At 52.3% G+C, this 26639-nt stretch overlaps 8 protein-coding genes across 8 annotated transcripts; 4 read left to right on the top strand and 4 right to left on the bottom strand.

Annotated features, from left to right (window-relative positions):
• Window positions 1-695: 695 nt before the first annotated feature.
• A1O3_08753 (uncharacterized protein) lies at window positions 696-4223 on the bottom strand (the record flags this gene model as incomplete). The annotated part of the gene is made up of 1 exon (XM_007738850.1): window positions 696-4223. The coding sequence occupies one exon, from the start codon at window positions 4221-4223 to the stop codon at window positions 696-698; it is 3528 nt and encodes a 1175-aa protein (XP_007737040.1).
• Window positions 4224-4832: 609 nt separating this feature from the next.
• Window positions 4833-5564, top strand: A1O3_08752 (uncharacterized protein; the record flags this gene model as incomplete). Its single annotated transcript, XM_007738849.1, has 2 exons — window positions 4833-4857; window positions 4912-5564. The coding sequence occupies 2 exons, from the start codon at window positions 4833-4835 to the stop codon at window positions 5562-5564; spliced, it is 678 nt and encodes a 225-aa protein (XP_007737039.1).
• A 1652-nt stretch (window positions 5565-7216) lies between these two features.
• A1O3_08751 (uncharacterized protein) lies at window positions 7217-9061 on the bottom strand (the record flags this gene model as incomplete). The annotated part of the gene is made up of 5 exons (XM_007738848.1): window positions 7217-7649; window positions 7704-7875; window positions 7927-8094; window positions 8144-8782; window positions 8848-9061. 5 exons carry the CDS (start codon window positions 9059-9061, stop codon window positions 7217-7219), a joined length of 1626 nt encoding a protein of 541 aa, XP_007737038.1.
• A 1091-nt stretch (window positions 9062-10152) lies between these two features.
• A1O3_08750 (phosphatidylserine decarboxylase) lies at window positions 10153-13608 on the top strand (the record flags this gene model as incomplete). The annotated part of the gene is made up of 3 exons (XM_007738847.1): window positions 10153-10410; window positions 10482-13337; window positions 13396-13608. The coding sequence occupies 3 exons, from the start codon at window positions 10153-10155 to the stop codon at window positions 13606-13608; spliced, it is 3327 nt and encodes a 1108-aa protein (XP_007737037.1).
• A 797-nt stretch (window positions 13609-14405) lies between these two features.
• Window positions 14406-15402, top strand: A1O3_08749 (uncharacterized protein; the record flags this gene model as incomplete). Its single annotated transcript, XM_007738846.1, has 2 exons — window positions 14406-15093; window positions 15191-15402. 2 exons carry the CDS (start codon window positions 14406-14408, stop codon window positions 15400-15402), a joined length of 900 nt encoding a protein of 299 aa, XP_007737036.1.
• Window positions 15403-16941: 1539 nt separating this feature from the next.
• A1O3_08748 (uncharacterized protein) lies at window positions 16942-18384 on the top strand (the record flags this gene model as incomplete). The annotated part of the gene is made up of 2 exons (XM_007738845.1): window positions 16942-18099; window positions 18154-18384. The coding sequence occupies 2 exons, from the start codon at window positions 16942-16944 to the stop codon at window positions 18382-18384; spliced, it is 1389 nt and encodes a 462-aa protein (XP_007737035.1).
• Window positions 18385-20221: 1837 nt separating this feature from the next.
• A1O3_08747 (uncharacterized protein) lies at window positions 20222-21091 on the bottom strand (the record flags this gene model as incomplete). The annotated part of the gene is made up of 2 exons (XM_007738844.1): window positions 20222-20766; window positions 20854-21091. The coding sequence occupies 2 exons, from the start codon at window positions 21089-21091 to the stop codon at window positions 20222-20224; spliced, it is 783 nt and encodes a 260-aa protein (XP_007737034.1).
• Window positions 21092-23515: 2424 nt separating this feature from the next.
• Window positions 23516-25282, bottom strand: A1O3_08746 (uncharacterized protein; the record flags this gene model as incomplete). Its single annotated transcript, XM_007738843.1, has 2 exons — window positions 23516-25011; window positions 25087-25282. The coding sequence occupies 2 exons, from the start codon at window positions 25280-25282 to the stop codon at window positions 23516-23518; spliced, it is 1692 nt and encodes a 563-aa protein (XP_007737033.1).
• Between the last annotated feature and the right edge of the window lie 1357 nt (window positions 25283-26639).

Here is a 26639-nt window from a genome sequence, read left to right as displayed (position 1 = left end):
GTCTGCGGCAACGTCGGACACAACTCTAGAACCTGTCAAGTAGTGATTACTTCGTCTGAAGAAGAGGAATTTAAGTAGTTACAAACATTTCTATGCGTTGTGGTTGCGTGTAGGTCAAAAATGTCGAGGTGGTCGGGTTGAGGTGTTTCACTCGCTTGTCTGTTTCACTCGCTTATCATGCACGTTATCTGTATATCTATCTATATCTATATCTCTAGACATTTACGAAGAAGGGACCAAAACCCCAATCCGAACCAAGACCAAAACTTATGTGCTGTACCCCGTACTCGTATATAAATTTGTTGTCGAACCACATCTCATGTCACCATTAATCAAGCTCTCGCCTATGGACCTGGGGAAAGGAATCACACCACCGTGGCTCTTCAATATGTATATGTCACGGGTATCATTGAGACCAATTCTTCTAATCAAGCCTTCCCGGTTGGAATACAAAACAGGCCATATCAGACAGACGGAAAGGTCAAGATATCTTGGTCATGTGCAAAAATGCAACCCATTTTCACTCCTACTTACTCCGTACTTCCCGCCTCTTAAAAGCTGGCCCGTTGCCAGCGAAAGCCCCGTTGATGGGCACAACGACCAAAACTCCTCTCCATATGCGTCAAAACATGATATTTACATCGGTACAGACCGACCAACTCAAAGCAGTCAACTTCGGCCACCTTGATGCTGGCCTACAGACTTTCAGGACTCATCATACTCGTTTCTCCGTCCACGGCGCCATTGACCTTTGGAGTGAAATTCATATCGGCCATGCCATGGCCGTTTCCATCAACAGTCTCCGCGGCCACTGCTCCTGGTGCGTGGTCCGACTCCGCCGTTTTGGCTTTCAGAGGCACTTGCCTCTTTGCGGGACTTCCGTCTCCTCCTGGTCCGGGACTTGAGCGATTGACACCGTTGACCATTGGCGTGTCTTCACCACCTCCATTGATTACGACCGACTTTTTCTTCCCTTTGTCGCCCGGAGTGGCGCCGCCAGTTTTTGGAGCGGGAGTATTCTTCACTGGCGCTTTCTTCAGAGGGCTCGTATTGCTCTTCACCGTTCCATCTCCGATCTTTCCACTCGCGGGAACTCTGGCTCTGCCATGTCCAGGCCGTTGTTTGGGTGGAAGGTCCAAGTCTTCAGTCAATGGTCGATCACTGTTCTCACGCAGACGCTTCTTGAAGAACTCCCTGATCAACCCGATTTGTGCGTCTACGTTTTCGGCGGTGATTTTGGGCCACCGAGCCGGCTCCTTGAACATTTTCTCCGCCGCATCTTCTGGATTGACTTGAGGATTGACCATGCCAAGTCGGTTCTGGAGGATGTGGAACGGCACTGTAAGACTTGCCATTCCAAATTCCTTGTCAAGACCCAGTTCTCGGAATCCGAAGAAGTCTTCGTCCAGATCCTCGGCGAAATCGCCACCCACGAATTGTTCGCCTCCATCTGCAAACGACCCTTGACCGTGCGCAGTATCTTCGGACAGAGCAGGCCGCAAAAGGTCTGCGAGGTGTCCCTTCATACGCTCGTGCATGATGCCGAGACGAGCGCCCAACCGATCCACATCTTCTCGAGCATAAATGTCAAGGTCACTCAGCGATATTCCACTGGAATGGAGAGTGTGTAGAATTGCTTCTTCGTTGCTGTTGGGAGTCTTGTAGGCCGTGGCTGTCTCAGATTTGACTCCTGGCGCAGTTGAGACAGCTGTTGTGGCTGGAATTTTGTAGTCTTCCTTGTAGCTCATCAGTGTAGTGCAAATCCGCTGGAAGAAGTCGGCCGCCAAATCAGTCATGGTATCCAGTGCCGAAGGTTGAAACTCTTCAAATCCAGCATGGAAGAAAATCTGGCCAATAGCCCGCTGAAAGGCTGCCCTGCATACCCATGGCGCCATTAAGGGACCAGAATCAGACATGACGTGGTTCGGTATGTCGGCTTCGATAAAACGTTCCGCTTGATACTTCTGAAACTGGTTTTGATAAGTCTGAGACTGCAGTTGCATCTGTTTGACCACTCCGATTTTGGACACCACTTTCCGTGTTTCTTGCATCTGTCGCATGTTTGCTTCCATCTTCTTGGAGAGCTTGCTTTCCGGAGCGGTGAATTGTTTCGACGGGTACAATCTCAAATACTCCTCAAAATGTTCGACGACCTGCCCTTCACCATCCTGCTCCCACCGGAGTCGCGGCTCTAGGTCTGGGATGGCTGAAAGCGGATCGTAGTAGTCAGGAAGCAGACTCTCTTCCTCCGCCTCCATGCCCTCGGCGAGTGTCTGGCCAGGTTGATCACGCTCGGAGCCATCTCCATAGAATTCAGACACATCCTTGCCAGCGGCCTCCTGCTGAATTCGTTGCCATCGACGCATTCCGGCCTTGCTTCGCAGCAACGCAGTTTCTTCCGCATTCAGTTTGTCTCCGCGAAAGAGCTTGTGCCGGGCGGCGGCAATCGTGGCTCGATCTTTCTTAGTCTTTTGCTTCCAAAGTTTGAATTCGTCATCCTCATACTCGGGGATCGGTGGTTGTAACGGCAGGCCAGGCACATCCATGTCCATGGCTTCACTGCCCGTGCCGGCCACGCTTCCCGGACCATGGGCCCCGAGTGGCGTCAATATTCCTGGTGGAGGAGTCGACTGGCCTTGACTTCCGTCAGCCTCAGATTCTGCTCGAATTCCATTCTGTACAGAGCTGAGCGACTGCAGGACTGGTTTAGTTTCGGGAACAGGGGTGACCTGAGGTGGCGCTTTCCGCGAAGTCGACCCGCCCTTTTTCGCGCTTTTCTTGGGCGCCTTGCGGCCACGAGATGACATGATCGGTTCATCGTCACTTTCCTCGGCGCCATCGTCAAGTTCGCCGTTGGCAATTTGTTGCCTTCTCTCTTCGGCCTCAACCTCTGCCCGATCACGGATTACAATGTCGGGTATTAGCGGCACAAGTTTGTCAGTCTCCTTTTGCATGAAGAGCGCATGCTTTCGGAAGAGATGATCAGGGTTGCTGTTGAATTTCAAGCAGTTCTTCCAGATCTGATTCAGGTCATCGACGAACTCCTTTTTCGACCTGTACGCGAACTGCTTCAGTTTCTTGGTCATGGTTCCCAGGTCCATCGGGTACTTGATGATGATGTAATAGTCAGGCGCGTCCTTCTTCTTGACAGGATTGAGGAAAGGAAAGGAGTGCTCTGTATGAGCCTTCAACTCCGTTAAGACTTTCTCGGCCGATTCGTACAATTCTTCTTGCCCGATCTTTTCCTCACTCGCCCACTTACTCCGGTTCTTGCGCACTTCACTCATCAAGGCGCGCAGTTCTGATTCAGTCGCATGGACCATCGACCGATGTTCGTCTAGCAGCGCGATCAAATTCTTCAGCGTCAGACTGGACGCGCCGAGATTGGCTTTGCTCAAACTGCCCTGCTGCGTGGTAGCGATCTGGCGATTGGCGTGGCCCTCTGCTTCGGCCTCCGCTCGACGTTCGGCCTCATCAAGCCGTTGCTGATCCAACATGGCATCCCGGTCGCTTTCAAGTGTGAAGAACATGGTCCGCGACAGGGATTTGACAGTCTCAATTTCCTTCCGCTTGGCCTCTTCCAACTTCTTGCGAGCATCTTGCGCGTCTTCATTCTGTTTTATCACACCGGGCTTAGATGGTTGCTTTGTAGGATCTGAGGTACCCCTTGAGAGGGATGCAGGTCTAGGTACCGGCGACGAGGTGCTATCGGCGACGAGCTGAACTTTGTTTGGCTTGTCTTTCAAAGGAGATGCTCGCGCTGCGTCACTTTCCTGATCTTCCTCTTCGTCGCCGTCATCATCATAGTCGTCGTAGTCGTCGTCGTCGTCCAACTTTCGCTTCTTCGATATAGGAGCAGGGGCTGGTGCTGGTTCGACAATATCGGGCCCGACATCTAATGAAGGCGCATGGGGATGTGCACGCCTCTCCGGAATTATGACCTCGCCAGCATCGTTGAACAAGTTTGCAAGTTTGCTTTCCGTCTCTTGGAATAATGCGCGGAACCGAACAACCTGCGGATCTTCTTCAACATTGGGTTCTGGTTCTGCAGCTTGGCCAGATTGCGAGCCAGCACCGAGACTGCGTAGTTTGAAAGAATTAGGGGTATGAGGTCGAGAAGGGGCTCGAAGCAGTCCATTCAGCGTGTCTTTGTGGAGGGAATGCAGTAAAGGTTCATCGTCCGGTGGTTTCTGGCTGTTTGGGGGCGGCCATGTTAAGGACATGACCGTGCCAACCCCCGACCCGCGGCGAGCGAGGGGTGCAGATACTCCAGTTTGGACGGCGTCCTGCGACGGCAAGACAAGGAGCTGGGCACGTCTGAAAACGTGTACAAATGGTAAATCGAGGTCGTAGAGTCCGAATCCGAAGCAATCGAGACGGAAAAGGATGAATGCGCGGTGCTGTGAGATGGACAAGTCTGGTGATTCTGACGTGTGATGCGCACAGAATGGGAGGCTTGAGGTTGAAAGAAACGTCTGGCCGATCGGGCGTAGTGCATCGACTGCAGCGCGCCTGCCGAGCCTCAGCGCCGGCAGTGGCCTATTAGTTTTTGCTTGTCCTGCGCTCCCAGCAGTTCCTCATAACTACCCAGTAAGGTCCCCTGACGGGTGTAAGACTTGCCTGGGTCCGACATCTACCACACGCTTTCTCAAATACCCTCTACGACATCACAACTATACTGCCTACCGCGAACCCGAGTTATGCTTCTCTTCTGTTGAAGCTGGCACCGTGCTGGCAGCCGTTTGCACTTGCACTTGCACCTGCACCCCCCAATAGGACATCACTGTATTATCTGGCCGCTACCACGATACCACCACGCTTCTGGCGCAAACATGCGAATCCGTTTTCCTTTTGCTAGTAAGTCTCTCGTCATTGCTACCCGGCTGACAGAATGCTAACATTGTTGTCTAGTCGCCTTCCTGGTTCTCCTCATCTTCTCCTCGTCGATCGGTCTGCTTCCGTACTCTTCGCTCCCCTCCACACCTGCGGCGGCGCAACCCTATATTCCCCGTCAATCCGACAAGGCGCTCCATTTTGTATTCTTTTTCGCCCTGACAGCAACATTCTACTTTATCCTCGATACCACTCGGAGACGGGTTATTCACCTCACACTGGTTGTCTGCACACTATGTCTCGCCGTTGGAAGCGAAGTTGCTCAGCACCTGCTGCCAAACGATCGCGAGTTTGACCCTTGGGATGTCCTTGCCAACGTAATAGGCAGCTTGGCAGCACTGGGCCTAGCCAGCGCATACCATCGACGTGCCGCCGAAAGACGAAGAAGGGCCAAATTCACCGCTCTCGCGGGTGACGGTCTCGAAGGAGAGGATTTAGAGCTGGGAGAGGGCACCAATGGGGGACTTGGAGGATCGGATGCAGATGCCCAGGAAACGGGTGTTGTGAACCGGTCAGTCGAGGAAGAGTTAGATAACTGGGACGAGAATGTTCCCGACGACGCTTGGGAAGACGACGACGATATCACGACAAATGGTCAAAACACCAAAGTAACCCCTTCAACGAGCTCAGTGGGAAGTGAAGAAGCTCTCAAGAAACTAGCCGTGGATTGAGACTGATGAGTCTGACGTACCATCAAGGAGGGCAGTTGACTAAGCACAAATTGACATATCCAAGAATGTACGTACCATTCGAGCTTTAGGCACAATGACACTAAAGAGAACGTTCCAATCTTATTTCGGAAAAAAGGTAAAAAATTACGAATCAGAACACCGCCCAGTCTTGTTCCAAGAGGGATTGTTAAGTCATATTGCTCACAGTACTCCGTATAAGTGCCGCATTCCGAAGGGATCCTCCCGAGCGCTCCTTTTTTCGGGAACCATTTCACAGCCATGAATATGATCATTGCTTGTTGGACCATGCTTGTGCCTACTCCAGGATTTGCTCTGCACAAAGATCCCTGCAGTCCGACTATCGTATTCGACCCATACAAGAAGACACCCGGACCTCGATAGCCATAGCGTTTGACTCCTCTATCTGAAGCAGCTGAACCGACCGAAAGAGATTCTGAACGGATTCCTCCTCACACCGTGACGGCTGACATTGACCCCGCCGCCGACGTGTCGGCCACCCCAGTTCTTGGTGTAGAATAAAGGCATGCTGTGTACAGGGAAGTAAGTTGCCGCAGGGTTTAGAGTGTCTTGTGGATTAGGTATGGCGTGGGACGGAGGATGGTGGAATGAAGTGATGGGTCGATCTGGTAGTCCGAAGAGCAGAGATGGGCGCCCCTTAGTGATGATAGGAAGACTGAAGAAGGCTCTCAAGAGTAGGAGTAGAGATGGCTAGGTAGGTATGTCTGTCGAGATTGAAAGACGGCACTCGAATTGTTTTGTGGTTGTCTCCGTGCAGAGGCTGGTCAAAGGTGCGGACGAGGAAAAAGGTCTGGAAGAGGCTGGAAGTACGCTTCGTTCTTCAGTGCTTTTCTGGGGAAGCTGCGATCTTGGTATGCTTTTACTTCTCACCAGGAGGAGGGAGGAGGGAGTGGCGCAGCAGTGGTGGCAGCTACGAGTACTTTATGGTGACGTTCTTTGGCCAATATCCTGTCACCACTGTGATAGGGATAGAGTAGTACGGAGCATGTCCATCGCAACCATGCAAACGCAAGCCTCTAGATGCGCGAGAATGACGCCCCAGAGTCCACAGATAGTAGATAGATAGTACGAACGAGTGGATGGAGAATCTGTTGCCAAGTGGTCCAGCGGCTGGCTGCAGGTCAAGAAACCAGGCTTTCTTCGTTCCAACCTGAAGTGCAATAATAATGCTCAACTTAATAATATGCCAACTCTCCATCGGCGATCAAGATCGTCCAGAAAGTAGTCGTTGAGGTAGAGTACCAATGACGTAGGATACTGTGGCTGGAGTTCCGATAGTACTACGGAGTACGGAGGAGAATGAGGCTGTGAAAGGCTTAGCCAATCTCAAGACCTGCTTAAGCCTTACTAGTGCAGCCTCAAGCTGCTCTGTGGTGTCTGCAAGCCGATGTGTGATGAGATCGCTCCTGATCCCCTGTCCTCGACCGTCGCGTGAGGCGCCACTGGGGGCTCTATACTCCGTACTCTGTATTTGAGAGTACTGACTCCGAGTAGAGTCTCGTCCTCGATGTTTCATTCTTCGAATTCCCCTTGGCAAGGTATTGGACTTCTCTCATGTTCATCAAGCATTCATTCATATACGAATATTCGAGGCGAGCATGAAAGCATCGTCGTCATCTGTCGGCTCTGCTCAAACTGCGTAATACACCGCCTAAATCTTTCGGCGGAGTGCCCTGTGCTGCCGGCAGCGCCCTCTTCCTTCCCTCATGCTCCCGCTGAGCCAGTCTTTGGGCGCACAGGGATAGCACTCTACCTGCAACATTGTCTGCAGACTCACAATACTGCCCTATCGCGTGGATGCCGTCTGCAAATGTATCAATGGTTGGACCTAACGACTGGTGGAGTCGATTTAGACGATCCGATATTTGGTCGAAGGAAGTTGTGTGACTAGCTGCTGACGCCTCGAGAGCCGTTATATCGGCGTCGGACAGTAGTGACTTGTCTAGATGATTGTTTTGAAGCCTGATCGGTGTATCGAGCTCACCCAATCGAGGAATCTTAGGTGGCTGATGTAAGGATTCCAATGCATCCTTTTCTGCTCGAAGCCTACGCACGATTAGCCACGGCTTGTAGAGGAAGCTGACAGCATGCCAATCTTACCGTTTGATCTGTTCCTCCAGCTCGGCAATCTTCTCGATGTTCTGAAGATTTTTAGGGTTCGGCCGTTCCGGAAGCGGCCTTTTCTGAATAGGGGCATCCTCGCGGCCAAACCAATCAGACAGCTCCGACTTGTTTGACAGATCTTTCAGCAGCTCTTCTTCAACGACTCGAGCTGTAACACGGTTAGCACTGCCTCTAGAGTATAGTCCTGGGATTCACCAACCCGCCGCTCGTGCGCTTGCGTCTTCAAATTCCGCCCCCATGGGCTTCTCATCGAGAGCACGTGTGGCACACCACGTAAGCAATTGTCTCATTCGCCGCGGTTCAGGAAGACCCTCGCTTTCGATATGCTTGTGAAAATCCGGTATCTCGACTTCTTTGTGTGGAAGAGCTGTACCAGATTAGTCAATTGGCCTGACATTATGGTTCGCCTTCCTTACCATTGGAATTCCCCGTTTCGATGAGGGAGCTGGCTCTCCGCCCCCGGAGACCTAAACTACTCCTTCTCTCACCTTTCCCACTCTTGCCTTCGCGCATGGCTTTATTCCTCTTGATGACTGGTGTGTCGGCGAATGGTAGCGCAATCTTTGTAGCAGATTGATCTCTCTGTTGGGTGGGCACATTCTCCTTTCTATGATTCCTCTCCGAATTGTCATCTTCCGCTTCAGTAATGAGCTGGGGTGGATCCGTTGGCTCTGCTTGATTGACCATCTCGGTTGTGTCATGGGGACGCTCTTCAGGCTCCTGCCGCCGTCGTTTGTACTTGTCATCGCGCGTGATCTCTTTCACTGGACTCCCATCACTCTGCTCGTTATCGCGAGAAAGACGCTTGGAGCGCCGCACGGGAGCATCGGCTTTAGGTTTGGGGGTCGAAAATGATAGTCTATGCCGCCTCTTTTTGGCTTGCGATACGGACTCGACGTCCTCTTTCGCAACCTTTGGACCTTCTGTCGGTTCTTTGGCCTGCGGCGCGTTCTTCGCAGTCGGTTCGGTGTTCTGTGCTTGATGTACCTTGGTGATTCCGGATTTCTTCTGTTTGACGCGTTTAAACTGAAACCCATCATCTTCCTCGTCGTAATCTGAACTTCAAAGTCAAAAAAATGCCCGGGTCTTCCATTCCACCACTATTGTTGGGTTGACCTACTCATTTTCCTTTTCTTGTCATTGGAAGCTCGGGAGGGCTGCGCGCGCCTCGTATCTAGAACGCTCCCTTGTGCGTCTACATCTCCGTTGACCGTCGGACGAGTTGCGCGGAGAGGCGCGTCAACCTTTTCCTGCAGCTGTGCGCTTAACCTTCGCTTCGGGCGTTGGGTCGATGACATTGGCAACGGGTGTAACGGCTGGCGAGCGACGAGCATAGTTGTTTGAGCGTATGTGATGAGGGAGGACGTGAGTGCCTCGCGTTCGCTTGCGATGTCTGGCGCATGCGCATGGGATTGCTTTAAAAGTGGTTTCTCATTCTAAGAATGCTTTCGCTAACGAGTGATTAAAGTGGTTGCAAGTGCCGACTACGCGAATGCGGGCAGAAGCATTTGCTGGGGAGTTGCTGAACCTTTGCTGGATTGCACTGGCTTGGATCGCGGGTTGGCTTCCCCGTGCAGTGTTTACATTTGACGCCGGACGGCGACCTGCCAAGCATTTTAAGTTGCTGCTTTTCGGTACCTCCGACTTCAAATTGGATGGACCAGTGTTCTTACCAAAACTCTAGGCCACCATGGTGCACTGATGAGACTATCAGTATAAGGATAATAAATAAGTACCGTAGTACTCCGTGCTCCGTACTCTGTATTCGTACCCTGCCCGTGTTCGTGGCAATCTGTGCCCACGGCCTGGGAAATGCAAGGACTACCTGCTAGATAAGCCCCGAGGCAGTCTTGTTCCTAAGCATAGCCACTCCTGGGGCCAGACCAGGCGGCTTCCAGCACAGCCATGGGTAAGGTAGTCAGCGAGCCTGGGGGCCTAGGAGGCTAGGAAGATTCGATTGGACAGGTTCTTGATCAGCGGCACATCCTGTGATGGGACCTGCCAGCTTCGTCATGTCATCCGAAGTGGACAGTGTTACGCATGCACTCTCGACGGAAAAACGATCTTCACCCTCTGTTCTCAGAGGGGTTGCAAGTTGTGCTATGGCATCATAAATTATGAAGCACTTCCACCCCTCCATTTCTGCATCTGACGCCCGCCCTGCACTACCTTGAACCCCAGCTGTTGGCCGGAGTAATACGATCTGTTTCACTCTTTCCAAGACGCTGTCCGTCCTTAACACGGCTGTACCGCGAAGCGAAGTCCCAACATTCGCTTGACCCCATTCGCAACGGACCCCCTTCCATGCCGAAAGTCAAGATACAGGCACTACATACATAATCCTGAAGGTGTATGATAGCTGCTGCGACTCTTCCACATCCGATATCCTCTATTCTTCACTCGGACTCATCTCATCATTCTCATCATGGTGCACTTGCCCTTACCTAGAGGAATCAGCCAGCTTGGCCACAAGAAACAGGACCAAGGTGCCGCCTCCAATGGCGACAGCAGTCGAAGACCTAGTCCACCCAACAATAGCAGTAATATCAGCATAAACACACAGGTCGACCAGAAACCGCTGATTCTCAAGCTCTATGTCATCAAGGTACTGGATCTGCCGTCGGTCGACATGGCACAAATTCCTAACAGCTTCGCAGGCACGAAACCTGGCTGCAAAAGACAGGTCTGGAACTTCTGACCCTGTAAGTCCCTCACTACTACAGAGTGCCGGATATCTCTAACTTCTTCTCACAGTATCTCATTGTAACTCTTGGAAATTCTAAGCAGTCGACCCCCTCGATCCCCAAGACTCTCAACCCGGAATGGAAGATATGCTTTGATATGCCTCTCACTGGAGTCCCCCTTCTTGAATGCATCTGCTGGGACAAGGATCGATTTGGCAAAGACTATATGGGAGAATTCGACCTTCCAATTGAAGATATCTTTGCCAATGGCCAAGTACAGCAAGAGCCGAAATGGTACAAACTCAAGTCTAGAAGGGCTACGAAGAAAGACACTGCGGTGTCGGGAGAGGTGCTAATGCAATTCTCCATTGTTGACTCAGCGAATCCTTCGGCCAGTCCCGAGGAAATACGCAAGAAGTTCCAGGCGTACATCGGAGCTGAAGACGAGGACGACGACCTCTCGCGCGTGTCCACGAACGTAGATAACGAGGTGGCTGACGAGGAGGTGGACGACTTTGACGAGGACCTCGAATCGGTCACTGAGAATGAATCCCCACAGAAGCCTGGTATAGCAGACAAGAAAGCGAAGAAAAGAAGACTGGCTCGTCTTCGCCGCAAGTCCATTGCTGCAAGAGCATACAATCTTCTTGGAGTTGACAATGACGTGAATGGCGTCGTCTTTTTGGAGGTGGTCAAAGTCACTGATCTCCCTCCTGAACGGAATATGACTCGAACCTCTTTTGATATGGATCCTTTCGTGGTTATAGCTCTGGGCCGAAAAGTCTTCAGGACAAGGGTTATTCGGCACAACCTTAACCCAGTCTTCAACGAGAAAATGGTTTTCCAAATCATGCGGCAAGAGACTGGCTACTCCTTGACCTTCACTGTCATCGACCGAGACAAATTATCCGGGAATGACTTTGTGGCGTCCACCACATTACCCATCCAGAAAATCCTTGACTCTGGTCCGGAAGCCGATCCAGAGACCGGTCTTTATGTTCTCCCCGAACCGCCCGAATATTCACCTGCAATGGCACAAAAAGAGGGCAAATCAAGGTTCCGCATTCCACTCTCTCGCACCTCTTCCGCAAGCAGTTTATCGAAGTTGGCACGTCCCGGCTACAAGAGGGATGACTCCCAGTCATCCCTGTCGAGCACAAGCATAGCCGAAGGAGCTCGTACACCAGTGCCCACAAGTATACCGTCGGACAACGGCGGGAGCACACTGAAATTGCCGGGAGGTGCCGAAACTCCCGTTGCTCAACCAGCCGACGATCCCACCACGGCCTCGTACGTTATACCGCTCGAGCTGAAGAACAAAGAAAGATGGGAAACCAAGCATAACCCAGAGCTGCACATTCGAGGACGATTCCTGCCTTACAAGGCGCTCAGACAGCAATTTTGGAGAGCGATGCTGAAACAATATGACACAGATGAGAGCAAAAGAATCAGCAAGATAGAGTTCATGGCGATGCTCGACACGCTGGGTTCAACTCTGAAGGAATCAACCATCGACAAGTTCTTTGATAGATTTGCGTCCGAGAATGAAGACGCTGGTGAGGCTGATTTGTCATTTGACCAAGCCATCATCTGCCTCGAAGAGCAACTACAAAGAGTCAGCACTAAAAAGTCCGTATCGGACAAAATCAAGGATGGCTTGGGCTCGATGGGCCACACGCCGCAGGTGACCTCGACGAACACCGATGCCGGCCCTGGTGTGTCTGGCGTATCTACTATTGAACAAGGGCAAACCGGCGCTGCCGGTGAAGAGGGAAAACTACTGCCAGACGACCTCTTAGATGAAGGAGACGAAGAAGAACATGTCATCGAAATCCGAGAATGTCCCATCTGCCATCAGCCTGACTTGAATCGACGGACAGAAGCAGACATAATCACCCACCTTGCCACCTGCGCCAGCTCGGATTGGCGACAGGTCAATAACTTGGTAATGGGGGGATTCGTCACTACCAGTCAGGCCCAACGCAAGTGGTACTCCAAAGTCATTACCAAAATCGGCTATGGTGGATACAAGCTGGGCGCTAATAGCGCGAATATCCTCGTGCAGGACCGCATTACAGGCCAGATAAATGAGGAGCGTATGTCTGTCTATGTTCGCATCGGCATCCGATTGCTCTACAAGGCGTTGGGGTCTCGAGAAATGGAAAAGAAACGGATTAAAAAATTGCTCCGATCGCTATCCATCAAGCAGGGCAAGAAGTATGAGGATCCTGCATCGGTGGCTCAGATCGAGCCTTTCGTTGCATTTCATCGACTTGACATGTCCGAGGTCCTTTTGCCGATGGATCAGTTCAAGAACTTCAATGAGTTCTTCTATCGAGCTTTGAAGCCGGAAGCCAGGCCTTGCAGCGCCCCAGACAGACAAGATATCATCGTGTCCCCTGCAGACTGTCGGACCGTGGTTTTCAATTCAATCGGCGATGCCACTAGGATATGGGTCAAAGGCAGAGATTACAGCCTCGAAAAGCTATTTGGCGACGCGTATCCCTTAGAGGCCAAACGCTACAAAGGCGGCAGCATGGGCATCTTTCGTCTAGCTCCCCAAGACTATCACCGTTTTCATATCCCGGTTGATGGTACCTTGGGCACGCCAAAAGCCATCGAAGGAGAATATTATACTGTCAACCCAATGGCCATTAGGTCGGCACTGGATGTGTACGGAGAGAATGTTCGAGTTCTGGTCCCCATCGATTCGGTTGCTCATGGTAGGGTCATGTTTGTCTGCATCGGAGCAATGATGGTTGGCTCCACTATCATCACACGAAAGCCAGGGGAGCGAGTCAAGCGAGCGGAAGAACTGGGCTATTTCAAATTCGGCGGCAGCACTGTACTCTTGTTCTTCGAACCCGGCAAGATGGTCTATGACGATGATTTGGTGGAGAACAGCAATGGAGCTCTAGAGACATTGGTAAGTCTAACTGACTAAAGCGACCACGGTTGAACGCTTACTCATGAATGTCAAACAGGTCCGCGTTGGCATGTCTATTGGTCACACGCCACATGTCGAGCCACACAAGCCAGACATGAAGAAAGCCGAAAGCGCCATCACCCATGAGGACAGGCAGGAAGCCAGGCGACGGATTGAGGGGAGCATCGCCCCCGAAAGTGACAGCAGAACGAGTTGGATGCCTGGTAAAACAGGCGGTCTCAGCTCTCTCAACCCGGCGAATATTCATTGAGACATGAACGGAAGTTGGACATACCTGGTCGGGACTCGGTCGCTAGAACGACGTTTTCTCTAAGACCTTGCCACTTGCGATTGATTGATTCAGAATACGATTGTATGGACGCACATGCCCGGGTGTTAGGGTACGACTGAGGGGAGGGAAAAGTGCTTCATTCCCGTGAGATAATTACATACACGCCTTTAACATGGTGAGGCTGCCGTAAGAACGCCAGTGAAGATGGCCACTTACGGGTATGGTCGTGGTGGTTTATCCATGTCACGTGTCGGAGCAATGGGAGTATTCGTCTGCAGTAGTATATGCCGGCGACGATAACCCTCTCCAGGGGACCATGGTGGGCTGCCGTTCGCCCGCCTTTCGTCCTTCACCAAGCTGGTGCCGACTGCTTACCTGAATCTTCAATCTATACGCCCGGCTTACATAATTCCGACTTGCCGGCTGTCCCTTTGTCAGCGCGCGGGACTCAATAAGGAAATTCGACTCCGCCATCAGCTTATCAAAGTTCGAGTCTCAAGTTCGGCCAAGAGAAGATGATTGTCTCGGGCGGTGCATCATTAGTAAGAAAAGATATGGAGAAGGGGTGCGGTGCGGTGAGGCAAGGCACATGTGCGCATATAAGGTCCAGAGAGTGCCCAGGATCAGGATGGATGGGAAGAAATATATCTTGAACCAAAACGGCAGGGATTGCGAGGTAATAACCGTGACAACCAACACTGATTGCGAGAGTAATAGTACTAGCATCGCACCATCAATAGCATCGGTATCATCATCAAGCCCAAAGCACAACGGCGATGGAGAATCTTCCCAACGACCACTTCGTCACCATTTCCGCCTATACCCCGACTGTCTATCGTGACCAATACTCATCCATCGACCCGACAAGCGCAGCGCTGTCGCAAGCTGGCAAGGTCGTCATTATCACTGGCGCTTCTGCCGGGATCGGTGCGCGGGGGCTTGCTCCTGCGTTCGCAAAAGCCACCCCGAAAGCCATTGTCCTCGTCGGCCGGGACGCTTCGAGACTCCAGGCAACCGAAGAAGCCCTCAGGGACATCACGACCCAAGTAGAATACCTGTCCGTCCCGACTGACCTGTCAAGTCTGGCATCGGTGGATGCGCTCTTCGAGACGGTCAAGGCCAAGTATGGTCATGCCGACGTTCTGATCAACAACGCCGGTACCTTCACGAGTGAAGCTCCCATCGCCCACTCGGACCCAAGTGAGTGGTGGTTGGACTTTGAGGTCAATGTCAAGGGCACCTACCTTGTGACCAGAGGGTTCTTGAGGCTGCTTGGGAGCGAACGCCAGGCGACCATTGTCACCATGTCGTCAGGACTTGCCACGATGGTAGCGCCCACCATGTCTGCATATTCCATTTCCAAACTCGGCACTCTCAAGGTGGCCGAATACGTTGCCGCGGAATATCCCAACGTCAACTCGGTCATTTTACACCCGGGCAACGTGCTGACCAACATGGTCGTCGGTAAGTAGCTGGGGTTGTCACCCTGTTTGTGCCTGATTACGGGGAGACTCTTCCTATGCGAACATGCCGCCTTTGCTAATATTCCTCTTCACTACAGATTCATTCCGACGGTTCTCGCTCGACACCCCTGAATTGGTCGGCGGGACGGGCGTGTGGCTGGCTACGGATGCAGCCAGATTCTTGTCGGGCCGCTTCGTTTTTGCGAACTGGTCGGTAGACGACTTGGTCAAGCGCAAGGACGAGATCACTGAGGGAGACGACCTCAAAGTCGTTTACCAGGGCAAATTTGGGCTGGAGCAGTTCAAGTGAACAGAGTGTCAGAGGAGGCGGACGGAAGAGGTGTATCCCGTAGACTTGAGGGGCCAAGGGTGAACTCAGCGGACTGGGGGGAAGGAAAACCGCCTTGCATGGGGTGGATGTGTTTGCGATTGTGCTTCGAAACAGAGACCAGGCGCGTAGGGTTTCAATGATGGTTTCGCCCGATTCCAGACCCCAGATTATACGAATCCGATCAGCCTGCGACCCCTGACTAGGGACGCAGGGGTGGCAGTGGTGGCAGTAGTGTTAGAGATAGATGGTAATAATAATAACAGTTGCTGTTATCTTATCGTTACTCGCCAAACCACTCAAGCACCCATAAGCTCGGCCAAGCTTCCTGGGGGAGCAGCAGAGGCACCTACGGGGAGGATGGCAGTACGTACTAATTACTACCTAAGCACTCCGTACTGGTAGGGGCACCTGCCACCTGCCAAACGTCGGCAGGGGATGGGTTCTAGGTGGGTGCCATTATGGGATTACGGGTGGTAGTGGGTGGACTAAGTGCTTAGCCACCACAAGCTTCAGCCCGAGTTGGTACCTGCGCTTTTAGAGATGTCTTGTACTCGTACTCCATACGAGTACTCCATAGCTGTAGTGGCTTTGCAAAGATCGCATCCTTCGTGCTTCCACGCCACAATCTCTCTGAAAATGGCCCTGAAGATCGCTCTCGTGACGCTCAGGCTACACAGGATGGCGGGATGCAGGACGTTGCCCGTTTCGGAGCGCAGGTGGACGGCCGCTGGAGACTGGGAAATTGTGTGTTGTGTGTGTCTGATGGCCCGACGTCACCCACGGCTGCAAAATCTAAGACAAGGTGGAAAAGGCGGAAAAGGTGGAATGGCTAGAAAACCGCGGGTCAAATCAGCTGCGGTGGGGAGCCGACGCGTGTTGCGCTCGCTTGCGGCAGGCCTCCTAAGCCCTGTTACCACCTGGGCAGTAACCACATTGGACAGTGGCAGACTCTGACACTGCTCCTCATTCGGTCGGCGTCATGGGGATCAAACACTTTCTGCGCAAATCCTTTGCCCTCGCAGGATCCAGGATCCATCATGCTACCCGCTGCTGGGGGCTGTGCCACGTCTACAGTAACACTGGCTGGCAAAAGAGCGGGGAGTCAAGGCCTCGCTCGTCCCCAAGTGCTGACTGTTATTACTGAAACCACGAACAGCATCTAGGTTCCTGTGACAGTCACAGACATCTTTCTTCCCCGAACCTATCTTAAAACCATTGATGTGCCGTCTCACCTGTCACGGACAATACCTACCTACCTGAGTTGGCCTTTCTCTCACTCTCACTTCTCTTTCTCTATCTCTTTCATTCTTTCCCCTTAGCCGGCGCACTCTTGTGAGCCTTGTGAGCCTTGTGTGCAGAGCCCCGGCGGTTCGTTCGCTACGCTACCCTTCTTCCTACCTTCACTGATACTCGTGCCCTCTGCACAGAGACAGAGACAATCAAACCATCTCCTTTGTCACTGGACCTAAACCGATAGGATCGCCACTCTTTCCTTCTCCTTCACCTCACCCACCCACAATGAGATTCTCCATCTTTTTCTTCGTGCCCTGGGTGGCTGCCATCACGCTCGAAGTCACCTCGACCGCTTCGGTCGAATCCGCCGCCTCCACCGTGGCTTACGACATGATGACCTTCTACACTGGCAACCAGACCGGCCAAGTCCCCGGCCTCTTACCCGGCTCCTTAAGCTGCGATCCCAACAATGACCAGGTCTATTGTTGGTGGGAAGCAGGTGCTATGTGGGGGTCTCTGATCAACTACTGGCAGTACACGGGCGATACCACCTACAATACTGTCGTGAGCCAAGCCCTCCAATTCCAGCGAGGTCCGGACAACAACTACAACCCTCCCAACCAGTCAAAAAGTATGGGTATCGATGATCAGGTCTTTTGGGCGTTTTCCGCTTTGGATGCGGTCGAGGCCAAGTTTCCCGAGGCCGGTGGTGACGATCCTTCATGGCTGTCTCTGGCGCAGGCTGTGTTCAATTTCCAAAGAGATCTCTGGGATACGGCGACCTGCGGAGGCGGGTTGAGGTGGCAAGTGTTTGCCTTGAACGCTGGCTATAATCTGAAAAACACCATCTCCAATGGCGGCAACTTTCAGCTTGCGGCGCGGTTGGCGTATGTCACGGGAAACCAGAGTTATGGGGACTGGGCCGACATGGTCTGGAATTGGATGGAGGGCAGTCCATTGCTCCAAAACGATACCGCTAGTGGCTTGTTCTATATCTGGGATAACACGGACAGCAACAACAACTGCACCACCGTCGCCAATCTCGTTTGGACCTACAATTACGGGACCATGCTCTCGGGCGCCGCGTACATGTACAACTACACCAACGGCAGCGACATCTGGCTTGGTCGCGTTAACTCAATTCTCAACAGCTCATATTCGCTGTTCTTTCCGCAGAAATATGGAGGTAATATCATGTACGAACTGGAATGCGAAGAAGCTCAGAACTGCAACCAAGACCAGAAGAGCTTCAAGTCATACTTGGCAAGATGGATGGCTGTTACCAGCATCATCGTTCCCAGCACCGCTGATTCAATCAAGCCAAAGTTGGCTGCTAGTGCTGCAGCCGCGGCAGCTCAATGCGATGGAGGTACCAGTGGGCGCGAATGTGGCATGCAGTGGTACAACACGACATGGGACGGCTCAAATGGGGTCGGCCAAGAGGTACGTTTCGCTTTACGTGTGAGAAAAGACTGTCGGTGCTGATACTTTTCTTAGATGGCTGCGTTGTCCGTGATCGGCTCGACTTTGATCGATAGTAGTATGGCCCCTCTCACTCTGAGAACCGGCGCGACGTCGAAGAGTGACCCGACTGCCGGCTCGACCGCCTCTAAGAACCCTCTGGACGATTTATCGGCCATCACCACCAAAGACATAGCTGGAGCTGCCATCTTGACTATTATAGTGGCAGCAATTTTCGTCGGTACTGCCGTGTGGATCGTGTTATGAGGGCCACCAACCATCCACTCACCACTCAATTGTCGTTTGGTCGTCCTAACTCGTCGAATCCTCGACGTGAGAAGTACTTTACCAAGCTTCCCATCTGAATATGGCCACGACATGAACTTCCGATCATCATCGTCATCGAGAAGTTGACATTGCTGGGCAAAGGCACAGTCCGGGCCACGATGAAGGGGTCCGATCTAGTGACGCTTGTGTCGGGTTATATTCGTGGTCAGATGCTTCATGCGCCTCTCAGGACTGATCGACCCTTGTCTGAGGTGCAACACGAAGCATCCAGACCAACACCAACAGCGACTCCGCCTATCAGCATTGGGGCTAACAACGTTGCCTCATTTGCTCGGCCTAGACTAGCGACTTCATCTGGGCCGACCCTACCTGTGTACACAAAACGTTGAATACAGAGACGTGCGGACTAGGACAGTGTCCATATCTTCCGCCGAGGAGGCCATCTAAATCGCCACAGGTAGTGTGTCCCTGCCTCAAGAGCTACTGAGCCGACCGTCACTTTTGCTCTCGTGCGGACGCCACCTGGATAGACACAGCTCTCTTCATCCTGAATGGCTGGGCAGTCCGTTCCGACCTTGGTTATTTTTTCGGGCCAGATGAGCTCAATGGCGGCGTCTGTCAGGTAGTATACTGGCTAGTAGACGCGGGCCACGTCCAAAAGGAAGACGAACTATGAGCACAATGGAAAGGCAGCATCTCGGACCCGGCAAGGCTAGCTAATGTCTCCACGGCCTACCTCATCTCATCGGCTGGGCTCAAGGTCACCGAGGTGGGCAGTCCACGTGAGAGACATCATGTTAGACGGGGTGGGAGGTACGGAGCATCGCTTTTCAACTTTGGCAGCTGTGGCCTGAAGCGTGTAGTGCGATAGTACAGATGGTTTCCGGGCGGCACGCAACGTCACTGTTGTCTTTTTCCTTCCTCGCCATGGGGTTCCAGCTAAAATGAAAATGAACAAAGCCGCCTCGCCTCGTCCACAAGTGTCATGCTGTAAAGTTCAAGCCAGTTATAAGGATCATTGTTTTGCTTTCCCTGTGCAGATAGATACGTGAGAGTGAGACGAGTCCATCCTTCGGTCTGAGATGGTACCGGCCGGTGCACTGGAGCGGAGGATGGCGCTGGCAAGGCAAACTACAGAGTACATGTAAATAGTTTGGAGTTTGGAGGTGGCTACTTGAGAACTTGGGAACTTCAGAAGCATGAATCCGAATCAAATCTCCGATTCCCTGTGATTCCGATTCCACATCATAGGTACCTGGTACATTAGTAGCTATATCCTTTATCCTGTATCCCGTATCTGAGTCCTCCTATTCAGGACCTACTCGACATGTGCGAATTCTGTCTTGCATCTTGCGGGAAACGACTGAGTCAGAGTCAGAGTCAGACTTTCCAATAATAATGATAGAGCAGACATACATATACGGTATCATAACGGCCAGTGGGGTATTAGGAGAAGGAAGGAAGTTCACAAAAATGCCAATTGGTCGGGGTTCACGCTTCAGGAGCAGATCGGACGGATTGCGTTGCATCTGCACTCCATCTGCAACTGGCCAAACTTGCACCGCTGTACGGATAGTATTTTACATATTTTAAAATCCCACCATACCAAACCAACCCAATCAGAAATTTCGACCATGGACTTTGAATTGGAAATGCACTCCAGAACACCACAAGCACAACGCAGATGAATCCCCTCCTTCCCCCCTCACCGGGAAAAGAGCAGACCCTGATGAAGCGTGGCTTGAAGAAATGAGTAGTCACTTTGCTTTCCCGTTCCCGTGGGTTCCACGCACGCAAGTTAAGTGACTTGACTTGCTCAAGGCCACCCGGTACAGTCGTCGAGCCATTCGGTGGTGGAGCAAGCAATGAACTCGACCTGTCTCTTTGCCTTTGCCTTTGCCTTTGCCGTGTCGGCTTCGATGTCGGATCTCTTGACTTCCGGCTCCGGCGCGGGTGCAGGCGCGGGTGCCGCTGATCTCTTCTTCAAGTTGACGCTGGTGACCGCTTCGGGAGCGGCCTCGGCGTCCCGTTTGACCACAGGCACGGCGGCGGGCCAGCCCGTGCAGGTATCGATCCACTCGGTCACAGAGCACGGAATGATGGCTCTCTTCTCGCTCGGCGAGTCTCTCTTCTTCATCTTCTTCAAATCTCTCATGGTGAATTCGGGCTCGGCTGGTCCGCCGTCAGGATTGGTCAAGGCCCCCGCAAAGCCGAGCAGTGTGTTCCACGTGTCGGCGGTGGATTTGTCGCGAGTTCCCAACGTCCGGATCTTCATCTGCGCCTCGCGGCAGAGAGTCTGGGCCACTTGGTTCGCTCCGCAGACAGTACTGACTCGGTCGCAAATCCGGTTGGTGATGATATCTGATCCCCCATTAGCAATGCGCGGAGATGCAGATGCAGATGCAAATGCGTGCGTGACATGGACACAACTGAACTGAGCACACTTACTTGGGTTCAGTGTCTCTTGTTGACCTACGGCACACAGTGGATCGGCGGGTAAGAAACTGAAGTCCATGGCTGGCCGGCCTCCGAGGCCACCCTCGAATTTCATAGTTGGGATGCAAAGACCAAAGTCGGCATCTTCGCTGAAGACTGCTTCATGGCTATACTGCTTCACGTTGGCGAGTGCAGCGGCCGAGGCCGACCCTGCAACAAGCAGAGCAACGGCGGTGGTTTGGACAATCATGTTAGGGTTAGGAGTCGGTGACGATCTTGGGGATGATATGGCAAAAGAGTGTCAATCCGGATGGCAGTTCCGCAAACGAGAGACTCTACTGGCAGAGAAGTTCAATGCCCGACCAGCGAGCGGTGCAGTGAAACGGAAAAGGGAAAGGGAAAGAAAAGAGACCGAAAAGATCAAGGAATGGGTATGATTGGGAATGAAGGAAATTTCCTCAAGAGCCATTTAGTAGGTCTTGGAAGTTTCTTATAACTCACCTACGCAAAGCAAACGGATGTAGGAAGCCCCGAGCGTATGGTTTGAACATGAGGCAGAGGCTGTCGGATGTTGCGTTTCACGTGGTCTGCCAGGGGCTGCCCCAGACTTTTGGTGTCTCGGCCTTCGACGTGCACGTCTGCTGTTTCGCAGCCTGTCCTGCATATTAATGAAAGGAGATTTGCGCAGATGCTATCCGTATATCCTCCAAGGGCAATTGAAGACGCAGGGTGTGCATTCGAATATCTTCTCATCAGCAATCCAGTAGACGCTGAACTGAACTGCATCGACCAGGACACGCTGCTCGCCATGTTCCATGTTTATCTGCTCGGGATTTTGTAGGAATGGGTCGGAGACAAAGATGCAACACAACCCAATGACAGTCAGTAAGAACGTGAGACAGCAAGGAGTCGCATTGATCGCAATCTGGGCCCTGGGCCCCTGGGAAGGTTGATCAAACCTGCCGAAGGAAGATGAAGCCGAAGATGCAGCAGACAGGCTCCTAACAGGGGACATGGGACACTCAAAGACCGAAAAGAGTCTAGCGCAGCGCCCTGATAATCATTGGCACGTGATGCGATCCAGCATCCGTATCACGTGCTCGTGCTCGACTGGCTCTGATGTCATTTCCAATCTTAAGCCAACAACATCAACCCAGATGAAGATTCTTCAGTGCGAGGCCATCAATGCTTCGAGATGGACTATGCGTGCGTCAGAGTTCCAGGCCAGTCCCGCTTGGTGTATCTTGCCACGGAGGGCCTGTTCTCCAAGACCTTTCCTGACGATGCCGTGGGCAAGGTAGGAGAGGAGCATCAGAAATATAAATACCAGACTGGCATACGACACATCCCCTGAAGAGGCATGCGGCATATCTGTGTACTCGATCAGCGTCTCCGCGGATTGTGGCTGCTTAGTCGACTGCTAGGATATACGTCAAAACAAGGGCCCTCCCCTCTCTGTGAAATTGGTTCAGAACTCAGACCCCTTTCTCTCCCCCAGAGCTGCTGGGCCGTGGATCGTAGGAAGATATACGGAATTGCAACGACAGCAGACGGGACGAATATCACTTATCAGGCCAAAGCGAGATGGGCGCAAAAAACTCTGCTCACAAGCCCTCGGACGGGGTTGTGAGTAAGTGAAATCATGAGTCGAGAACATGAATTTTTTCCTTGGTTGTCAATTCCGTTAACAGTGTTGTGCGGATCGAAATTCAGGTGTCGGAAAAAGGCCGTTGTGGTCGGATCGTGGTTCGAACAGAGGATCTTCGCCTAGGAGCACGCCTTCCACTTAGCTGTCGACTTCCCAACTCTTCCATCAGTTGATGTTGACTTGTCATTGCAGAAATTCCTCCACCAAGTTTCCTCCACTAAGTGGCGCGCTTCGAACTCCAGGGGTCTTTGCGTTATGGACACTTTTTCCGCCTTCTCAATATATGAGGGCGGAATAACGGTGAACAGTGAACGGTGTCGCTGCTGGTTCGGTCGCCAAGCTTGGACCGCTCGGTGCATACATTTACAGTGCAGTGGCACTTGACTGCACTCGTCGGCAACAAGTTTGATGCGGAGGTGTATCCTTCTCTTATACTTGCATTCCTGCATGATAACTGTCCTTTGGGGCTTTGGTAAGATGATTCATGTAAGCTTTATGCTATACGGCAGCATAGCTGCTATTCGGACCATATGCAGGCGGGATATCCGGAGGAGTCTACTCAACCGGGGAACACCAGTTGCCTCTAGGCATTGATGGCATTGGTCCGTCTCACAGCCTCTAGGACTATGCCCAACAAGATGGTGCCAATACTTCGATGACTATGACGAGACACTCTTCTCTCGTTTCCCAGTCTTCTAATATCGTGTTGATGCCGTGACAGAATAACACAGCGGGTGAGAAATAAAAGTCGCTCGGCCAAGCTCGTGACAGAGCGACCGAATCCTCACATTCCTGTCCGTCCTTGTGGTCCAAGTAGACTCGATACGCTCGTGATGATACAATGTACTGTCCATACACCACCGTCTTGTCGAGTCGATCCATCACAACTCGAGCCCGCCTCCTCAATCGCTTAATCGTAACCCAACCCAGCACAATCGGCACACAAGGTTGCCTCAACCACTGCCTCCGTAAGATGCGATACAGTAAAATCACTTCTAGTCACCCGAGTCCATGCAATCCATCGTCTCATTGCACCTCGTGATCACGTACCGTGTCTTGCTCCTGCTTCCTCTGCCCTTCACGGATTGTTTCGGGCGCGACCGCCACATACGGATCTGCCGTATCCGCCTCCGGTTCAGGATCACCTCTCGTATTGCCTTCTCGCTTGTTTTTTTCCATGATCTCCGTCTCCGCCTCTGACTCAATACCTGTCTCCGACACAGTGTCCTCGTCTCTGCGAACCTGACCCGCATGGTTGCCTTCAAACATGCCGCCAAATGGAGCGCTCTTCCTGGCAATTTTCGGGCTAGGTTCCTGCACTTCAGTTACCATCGGGCCCGTTTCCTTCTGGGCATATTTCTCGATGAAAGCTTCTCTGAGGGCTTCGTACAAGAAGCTGTATTGCAATTCATTCATCACCATCATCATGCGCTGCTCACGGAGTGCGTTGACCGTTTCGAAAATGGCGTCCTCTTCGTCTTTGGAATCGGGTGTGCTGGGTTTGGGAGGCCCACTCTTGCCCCAAGTTCCGTTGGAAGAGGGTCTGGACGACTGAGGGGAGGCAAAATATGACGAAGACTCGACCAATACTCCTGCTTCAAGTTCTTGCAGGAGGAAATCCAGGGCTATCCAAGTCCCTGTCCGGCCTACTCCAGCAGAGCAGTGGACGATACGAGGAGAATCCCCGGCCACACTCTTCGTGACTTTTGTGAGTTCCATTAGAGCTCTTCGATCTTCTGCCTCCGGCTTTCCAAAATCAGGCCAATTCTTGTAAAAGTAATGGTAAATTTCCTTGGATTCCCCGTCGATCGTCACCTTCAATCTTCGCACCTCACACCCGAGTCTGGATTCGTCGTGGAGTGAAATCAGCCTGACCGTACCACATTGAGCTGGGCTTTCATCTCCCATATTCGATTGGGGTGCCGGTTTGTCAGGATAGGAATCTGTGCCTACACCATCAGTATCGGCGATCATTGCGGGGACGTCGAGGAAAGGGTCACCATCGTCCGTAGTCTCTGCACTCTCTTTTTCATTTCCATCCTCAGGGGCGGCCAGAGCAATTGTGGGATTGGCGACATTGGGGGGATAGTATTGTGCGCATTTCTCCTTGTTTCCCTCATACAACTGGGTAAGCATGATAATCACTCCGACATCCCCGGTAGTCTCTTGCATGACCATGTGCCAGAAATGGGAAAACTGCCCCTCTTTCGGTCCTTGGCTGGCAATGTATTTACTCTCGATCCGGGCGGCCGATGCTGAAACCGGGGTGCCACTGCGGCGAGATGCATGCACGTTGCGACCGCTGAGTATGATGGGAGACGCATTCACATAGTCCGAACCGCCAACCGGCTTTTTCAGTTTGACTCTTGCTGATTCCCAGGGCTGAACGTTGCCATACCGGTTGCGGCTGATGACAGCCGGAGATCGGTCAACTCGAAATGGGGATGACTCTGGATTCTGAAACGCATGCTGAAGCCGATATCTCTGTTTCCACTCTAGGTCTTGGAATGCTGCGGATATCTCTGGAGGCCGTCAGTCAGCCAACTGACTCAAGGGGTCTACGGCCACCGTTGCGACCAGTGTCCAGGAAAACTCACCTTGTCTCGTGCTGTTCAAGTACGAAGGTAGCTTGGTAGTGACCTGTCTTGCCGGGTTGTCATGCTCGTCAGTGGATCTTGTGGAGGGGGCTTGTCCAGGTGAGGGTGGTGTCGACGAATCAGCCTGGGTCTCCTGGGACCGCTGCCGCTTGATTGCATGTGAGGGTGGGGTGTTAATGGTCAAAGACTGCGGCATGATTTGAGTGATTTCGGCGATAGTGGCGGCATCGGATTGGGAGGAGCCGGCTCGACTCACGTTGGTCGACAGGGCCGGCAGAGAGGAAGGACTGGAGGGTCGGATGGTCAGGGTTGGAGCTGGCTTAGATCGCTTTCCCGATGAGTGGATGTGGAGGCGTCGTAGAAATGAGGGACGTTTGGAAGTCTCGGGTGTGGAAGATTCCTCGGTAGAATGATCCAGAGGAGCGGCGCCAGCTTTGTCGGTGAAGAATCTTGAGGCGGTCGTTGTGACTTCCGGCGAATATTTGGAAAAGGTAGTAACAAGCTGAGAGGGTCTAGGGGACCGATACGGGGCCAAAGGTATTGTGCCCGGACAAGGACTGGTGAAAGATGCTTTGACAGAAGCAAGGGAGTCCAAGTTCAGAGGATGTTCGAGCACAACCCTTGCCCTTCTTGTCAACAATGTGGTAGAGTCAAGGCTGGTTTGGTGCCAAAAAAGACTACTCTTCCCTCAAGGCGTTGAGATACTCCCAGCGGTGCAGAGTCGGATCACGTTGTAGTATTAGTGGCAAGGCTTGAGAAACAATGAGATGTCCGGGTCTGAGAAGAGGGCGAAGGGTAGGACGTTGACTGACAGCAGCAGATGTTCGAACTGTAGTGAGCAAGAGAGACAGATGGACTGTGCTGGAGACTGATAGGCAGCCTTGTGCTACAAAGACTGAGCAATCAAATGGATCTTAAGTGACGAGCCTTGTTCCAATCAAGAGGAGATGCAACAAGACCGCTGAGGCTGTGATGGCGATGCACGAGATGAACCGCTGACCTCATTTTGCAGCGCGGGTGGAACGGATACTCGGTAAAGTAGCTGAAATTACTTGTATTAATATCTGTATTTTCATCAAGCTGTGTCAGTACCTAGGTCGTAGTAGGCGCCTAGCAGGTGCCTAGTACCCTCACTTAGGTACCTAGTGTGAGCATGGACCTGGAAGTTTCTTTGGTAACATGAGTGTAATATGTTTCCAATGACCCTTGCCGTTTGCCGCAGTCATCTTACAAGGGAACCATCCACACGGTTCAAAACCCGCCGTCAATTGGTCTCTCTGTCGCCTCAGGGCACTTCAACCCCGAAGCCGGGCACAGTTCTCATTTTCTTTATCTCGAAAGGCGCCAATTATACCGCTATATGAGCGGCCAGCACGATCTCTACCACAGAGAGAACGAGGATTTTCCTCTTCCACAATGGTTTGGTGGTTGTGGCACTTAGAGGTTGCTCCCTCCCTAGATCCTCCTTTGCTCGCCCTGCTTTTCGGTGCTGACAATTCCAGAAACGATTGATAGACGTGGTACATACCATCCCATATGCATTGACTCCCTGC

Source organism: Capronia epimyces (assembly GCF_000585565.1).
Source record: "Capronia epimyces CBS 606.96 chromosome Unknown aczIQ-supercont1.8, whole genome shotgun sequence".
Taxonomy (NCBI): Eukaryota; Fungi; Ascomycota; class Eurotiomycetes; order Chaetothyriales; family Herpotrichiellaceae; genus Capronia; species Capronia epimyces.
This window is presented reverse-complemented; position numbering and strand designations above follow the sequence as displayed.